Source organism: Rhipicephalus sanguineus, chromosome 4 (assembly GCF_013339695.2).
Source record: "Rhipicephalus sanguineus isolate Rsan-2018 chromosome 4, BIME_Rsan_1.4, whole genome shotgun sequence".
In the NCBI taxonomy this organism is placed as follows: Eukaryota; Metazoa; Arthropoda; class Arachnida; order Ixodida; family Ixodidae; genus Rhipicephalus; species Rhipicephalus sanguineus.
The window spans coordinates 207,855,607-207,862,543 of record NC_051179.1 but is presented as its reverse complement, the minus strand read 5'-3'; the positions used below and the strand labels follow the sequence as shown (position 1 = coordinate 207,862,543).

The 6,937-nt window shown below is 46.4% G+C and overlaps 1 protein-coding gene across 1 annotated transcript; it reads right to left on the bottom strand.

The window, feature by feature from the left end:
• Positions 1–345: 345 nt before the first annotated feature.
• On the bottom strand, positions 346–5,222 carry LOC119392013 (monocarboxylate transporter 9-like). Its single transcript, XM_037659649.1, has 3 exons — positions 5,009–5,222; positions 1,637–1,780; positions 346–497 (listed from the first exon to the last, which is right to left on the bottom strand). Exons 1-3 carry the CDS (start codon positions 5,220–5,222, stop codon positions 346–348), a joined length of 510 nt encoding a protein of 169 aa, XP_037515577.1.
• Between the last annotated feature and the right edge of the window lie 1,715 nt (positions 5,223–6,937).

Sequence of the window (6,937 nt, the reverse complement as noted above, 5' to 3'; positions counted from 1 at the left end):
AAAGAAGGTTTTTCATTATTAAGAGTCGCGGATAGTGGATACCTTGACAGCCTGATTATTGTCGACCTCTTTGTTGAAGTAAACAAAATGTCGTTATCACGCACAGAGTCGTCCCTCTCGTCGCTTCTGCCGAGTAGAGGTTGCAAAGTCGTTGCTATGCAACCAGAATGGTCACCTGCTTCTTTTCCCTGTTGATCGTCTGCATCACTGCTTCCTTTCCTGGAGACTTTAGATGTTTTGGAGCACTCTTCCCGCATCCACGGCGGCTTACGGAAAAATAGGCTGATTGGTCCAATATTTAACAACAGTGCTCCCACTAGGGCGAACGTTCCGTGTAGGCCGTACTCAGCGAGACAGTAATCGAAAATTTTTCGGGAATATGAAGGAAGCTGCAGGTGCACCAGCCATGTTGATACCGAGGGCCGTGCCGCGTCTCCTCTCGAAGTACTCGTTCACAGCGACAATAACGCAAGACAGCAGGATTCCATGTCCGGAGCCTGCAAGCGAACATGAAATTATATATCTGCGTGAGTACCCTAACTACTCCAAGGTTTCCAATATGCATTTTGTGTCTTATTTGTGCCGATTACATGTTCCAGAGTCAATTGCCAGTGCACCGATTCCACGAAGTATACAGGCACCGAAAAGGCGAGTCACCGAAATCTTCAAAGATAGCGAGGGATAACTCGGGGGGGGGGGCATAATGTACTAAGTATATGCTAAGTGATTCGACATTACAATTAGCTCACAAGATGAACCAAATGTGGATTAAGGTGAATCAAGAACATTCAAGTTGGAACTAAGGTGTATTAGAGGTTAATCACATATCAATTAATTCTGAGTAGCATCAACTATGAATTAACGGCGAACCAACAGATAAAGTTAATTAAGGCAAATCGAGTGCTAAAGCAAATTAAAGTGAAATAAATGTCAATCATACAATACCTAACACCTCCGCGACCAAATCTCAGCATGTAGGATCAGTTGGGGTGTATAGGCGACGGCCGAAAGAGAAGCAATAGGAAGTTACAGTGCTATGAACTGCCAACGTGCGAAGTAATTGAATTAATGTCTCGTGAGAGCAATCTTTCCCGTGTCCTCTCTTAAGGTAAAAAGCTGTAAACTTTTCCTAATCAGGTATGACCTTGCGCAAAGGTCATCCTAAGCGTAATATATTCTATAATAAATATGCAGCACTCTAACAAAAAGACAAAAAAAACGAGTATGCGTTGCTCCTCTTGGTGATTCCTGACTTTACACGTATATCATTCTGCTTAAAGAGCCACGTGAACTCCCATTTGGGTTCTCGCGACTCTCCGACGCGAGTATGACGGTTGCCAAAGAAAGTGCATGTGTATCCTTGAGAGATGGCATATACGTGGCAAGTCAGGACGGATAAAATGCGAAGAGAAAATACTTTTTTCTTAGAGTTCGCGTGTTCCTCCACTCCTTAGTGCTTCCCACACTACGGAAGAGAAATTTATAGATCATCAAAAAAGGCTTAATCACCCCCTCTCACCAAGATTTTGCATCCGGTTATCAATTCGCGTTTTGAATGTGCAGTAACACCATTTCTTTGAGAGGTAAACAAAGCCCGCCTGACTTCTGTTCATTTCGAACGGCGAATGAATCGTACCTGTGACCACGCCCACGGATACAACGAGGAATGGTATTCCAGTAGCAAACGCTGACGCAAGACAGCCTGCTGACATGAGAAGGCTGCCGAGCCCGACGCTGATCCTCATACCGAATGAATGTATCAGGGCTCCGGCCGCGAGACCTGCACAAATTGGGAAAAGGAAAATTGAACATGACGACATAGATGTCCAATTTGGATCTATCAAAATTGGGCATCACAACGTGGACATCAGACGTTGATTAGCTCTTTATTTCAATAATGAGACGTTTAAATAAGGATATTTCCTATGATTGACCAGCGGGTTTTCTTTTTTTTTGTTTCTTTTTTATTCATATTGCACACCTCCTCTAATCGCCAAAGTATTCTAGTCGCGAACATATTCTGGTTTCCCGTAGCTGCAGATGTCTTGTGCCCAAGCGGGCTCACAGTTATGAAATACCTTTGACTCACCGAAACCAATGGCCCGCTAAGGTTCCCAGTTCACTAAACCTTGCTGTAGTGAACTGAGCACATGTTTCAATTTTTTGTTTGCTGCCAAATACGCAGGGCAAACGCAAAACCACAGTGACAGCTTATCTCGCAGCATCAGTGCTGCAGGCTTGGAAGTGTTTCGTTCACGTATTGATTGAATCGATTGGGCATGCGCGTTTGAGCAAATAAACGTCAATGCAGCGTACGGGGTAATTTTGAGAAATTTATAAGGTGATATAATTAGGCATTTCCAATGACCTTGCGAAATCGAAAACCCAAAGCGCAAGGCAGCCGTGGATTGATGGAAGGCTACTGAAGACTAGTTATTTATTTGATTTGCATATATAGATACACAAAAACACAGAGAAAAGAGGGAGAGAGCAAGCTGGCAACTGCCACCAAGAGGGGCACAACGCCTGCCTGCTCTTTCGCGAGGAGGCAGAGGAAAGGAAGTTAGGAGGAGAAAAAAGAGGAAAGGAGACGGAAAGTAAAGAAAAAAATTGACGAAGACTTGGAAAAATAGGTCACACCACACACACACACACACACACACACACACACACACACACACACACAACACACACACACACACACACACACACACACACACACACACACACACACACACACACACACACACACACACACACACACACACAAACGAAACGCTTAAACGGGTGGCCAGACCAGTTGTGGTCCATAAAGGTCAAGCAGAGCTCGATGGCCCTGGTCGCGTCGAGATACACAACCTCTTGGAAAGAGGTAATCGTCAGTGGTCGCGCATTTAAATCCGAGGAATTCATATTCCTTAATCAGCAAAGGAGGAGGATACAACTTTATTAAAAGAAATTTCATGGGTTTGGAGCTAGCCGCTTGTCTGCGGCGACCTCTTCTGCCCATGCAATGACTGCTTTCTGCAGTTTTTCGTCGGGGGACCGTATTAAGGTCTCCATGTCGTTTCGGAGTTAAAGTCACATCCTCTGGAATGCGAGGGCCTTCCCCACCCAGAGAGCTTCTGCCAGCTCCTTAATCAGCAAAGCCCGCTGCGTAGCGAACGCGGGACAGTGTATTAAAGATGCTCAAGGTTTCACAGCAGCCACAAGCTGCACACAACGGACTGCTCACACGTCATTGACGATATAAGCGTTCGCGCACCATACTGAGCCGACTCTTAGTTTATATAACAGTGCTCTGTAACGACGAGGCAAGCCACCACCACGAAGACGGGAGGGAACGATCCGTTCGCGCCACGCTGGTCTGGGTGCTGATTTAGGAGGTGGCGGCGTATAACCAGACAAGCGTTGTCCATCATAGACGAAATTTCCGGGCAGTCACAGTCATCATGATTACAAGATGAAGCGAGGCGGTCAGCCTCTTCATTTTCAGCAATGCCCACGTGCGAAGGTATCCACTGGGCAGCTAGGGACATCCTGCGCGAGGAAGTTTGTCGGCTGATTCTATGATACTGCATAGAATAATGCTGTCGGCCACTTTTCCAGTGAGTCTGCTAAGGGCACTACGAGAGTCTGTAAGGATGACGACTTTCGATGTAGGCAATCCTTTTTGCACGTACTTAAGGGCGACATCAATCGCTGCTAGTTCCGCAGTCGCTGATCATGATGGGTAAGGTACTTGTCTGATGTCTGTCGAAGGACAAAAGAAAGCTGCAGAAGCGCCGAGGCCGTCGCTGCGTGCAGATGCGTCCGTAAATACTTTAACGCAATCTCCAAATTCCTAAGACGACAAATAAAATGCACCACGCTGTCGTTCAGTCAAGGAACTTGAAAGCGTTGTCAGAGTTCAAAAAAATACCGAAATATGTTGACCCCCTACTTAAAGCACACGACGGACAGACAGAAAACGAACTTTATTGGGCACTGAGGAGTTACTGACAGGACCCCCACGGGGTCCTGTTGTAACCGCTGGCCGCGTCTACGTGGAAGGAAAGACATTACGAAAATCATTTATGAAAATAAAAGTTGACTTTAGGAAGGTATGGGACGAGGCAAAGAATCTAATGTCGGATAAAGAACAAGCCCCACGCCAAGCACTCATACTAATGCAGGCATCTTGTGTGATAGTGAAGCAGCGAATAATACGAATGGGTATTTGTGACCAGTGCAGAATGCAAAAAGGACAGCAATATAGTTCCTAGTATTACATTAAAAATGCAGCCTTACAAACTCTGTGTTTCTATCCTCAGTGACATCAAAGGAAGTAATACAGTTAATAAATCAGATTAAGGAACGTAGCCGCTGCTTCCCACGCAATAAAAGCAACTCCGTTAAATTGCGCAGCTGGTCTTATAGCTCCCAACATCGTTGATAAAATAAACGGAATGCTCTCAACTGGCATTTTTCCAGACCGCCTAAAAATAGCTAGAGTAAGCTCTCGCTGTGGCACATTCCGCTGCAGAATACCAGAATGGCGACTACGCCATAACGCGATTCTTTGCCTCAGTTTATGTTCGTTCAAGCACGCAGAGTGTGGTAAGGAAAGTGTAGTTCATTAAACTAATCTCCGACTGCTAGAACTTATGCGCCTTGATTGCGTGAGGGCGATCATGAACAAGGTCAACGTTAACTGGTTGCGATGCCTCTACAAAGTTTTTGCTTACCTGAACAGTGGCCGATAGACTGAAGATGCGATTTCATGAACTTCCAGCTGTTGAGTGAATGTCAATTTTCTTTGCGGGCCTCGAATGTTAATAACATTAGTCATAACATGACATTGTATTATTATAAATACGTCCGTTCGAGGCTGTAGCAACTGGACTACTGTTTTCCATTAAATTAAAACCGCAGACATATCGCAAAGACTGATAATTGTCTCTGCGCCGGACTTCCCATCTCGGCGTGAGCCGTTGACAGGGGCGCTACACTGCGACAGAGCTCTTACCCGAAAGATTGACGAAGCCGCAGTAGGCACCCAATGGCATTGCGGCCTGCGCCCTTGTAGCTTGGTACGTGCTCATTGAAGTGAAGAAAAGTCCACCGCAGCGGAAAAATGACGAAAACAGCAGGTTCACCAGGAAGCAAAGCGTGGCGATGACCAGCTGCGGCAACCATCGGGCCCAATTTCCGATGCATTTGGCAAAGTGCTGGCGGGCCATCGCAGGGTCTTTTATCTCTGGGCTTCATTGCCTGGTTTCTGCGAGGAGCAATGTCGTAACATGCACACTGACTCTGTAGCACTGTTTTTAGCTGAGCGCCCGCGAAAATTTGTCGCGCAATGTGCGGAGTGTTATCTGCATGCACGGCACGCAGCAACATAGACGGCAGTGTAGGCTATAGTGATAAGAGCAGGACAGGGATGCGACTGCACTCTTGTCCTCTACAAAGATTGCCGGGTGGTGTAGGCACAGCCGAACCTCTATACTACGGCAGTTTCTTATTAATCCGTCGCTGCGTCGCTAGTGCAAGCATACAACAATGCGTTCCGGGTACGCAAGAAAGGGTCTGCATTTGGAGCCAACTACTTTTGGGAAGGTCAACAATGTTGGCCCTATCCTCGCTGGCGTGAATGGCCGGCGAAGCCTTTGCACACCATGGAAAACGGTATCGCAATGAATTCAGCGTCTCTGCAGCTTTCCGCTTCTCTGGCCACACCTGAACTTGGCTTCCTGCCTACCTTGGCGGAAGCGCTTGACAACCTCCAAGCGTTATTCAACATTTGCCTAGCATGATATGCGTTCGCTTTGAATCTGCAGCTGTTGAGGCTGTTTTGTATACAAGTTGTGGGGAGGATGTATCAGCATGCATATTGCATAACTACAGCTGATATACTATATACACTTAGTCTTGAATTTCACATTCTGTAAGCTCCTACAAGTGTGAATATGTTGAGGCGTATGTTGATTGATCGCCTGGTCATAACTGGAGTCGATGTTCCATGCTGGCACACTGTTTCAGCTCAGCCACCTGCAGTCATACGCAAATTGAAGGAGCTTGTAACTTTAGGCACCGAAATTTGGCTACAATGCCAGCAATTTTATTGCGCCGTGTTTAGCAAAGAGTCGTCTTGTGCTGCTATTTCCTTAGCTTATTGTTTAAACAGGAATAAGGCCTCGAGAAGCTCGCGTACGTTTTGATGGTTGGCCTAAGACGAGTCAAAGGCGAAAGCCATCATCTTCTTCTTTTGCTTCTCAATAAATTGCAGTGTTGGCGGTAACGCGTTACAAGCAACGGCGTTACCGGTAACGCGTCACTTTTTTCAGTAACTTAGTAACGTCGTCGTTACCATTTGGGAACTGTATCGAGTAACGTATTTACGTTACATTTTTCGGTAACGTAGGTGTCGCGTTACTAGTTAATTTATTCCAATTATCCCGGGAGTTTTACACAAACTTCCTCCGACTCGTGGGAGCCACTTTCCCAGAGCATGACTGCTGTCGGCCCGCCAGGCCATGACAAAACAATCCCGCGCGAGAGGGGGGGGGGGATTTCCTTTGTTGCGCGGGGCAAATGGCAGTGAGAGAAATTGCTGAAATTTTTTTTCATGGATCTGCTGGTTCCGGCTACCTTGCTATCGAGGTTTTCGTTGTCGTGGATTGTCGATGAAGCGAAGTAAATTTGCGTTCCTCGAAGCCGTCAAACTCGAGCTACCGTGATTTCCTCGACTTGCGGACTTCATCAATCGTGGTATAGTTACTCGCCTTGACTTCTTCGGAAAGGCATTCTAGACATTATTGCCACTGAATATGAGCACTGTCTCAGTACCTTTGTGCCGCGTGATCGCGCTGTATGGGCTCAAGTAAAACTCTCCGCGCGTTCACTAGCTCTTCCTGAAGTCAATACAACAATACCATATAGTCGCCCTTCGAGCGCC

What these genes read in the sequence shown, in the direction of transcription:
- LOC119392013 (XM_037659649.1), bottom strand. Translation starts at nt 5,222, where the DNA reads ATGGCCCGCCAGCACTTTGCCAAATGCATCGGAAATTGGGCCCGATGG. An exon ending in CGGCTTCGTCAATCTTTCGG is followed by an intron (nt 1,781 to 5,008) that starts GTAAGAGCTCTG and finishes CAATTTGTGCAG; the next exon opens with GTCTCGCGGCCGGAGCCCTG. An exon ending in ATCCGTGGGCGTGGTCACAG is followed by an intron (nt 498 to 1,636) that starts GTACGATTCATT and finishes GTTCGCTTGCAG; the next exon opens with GCTCCGGACATGGAATCCTG.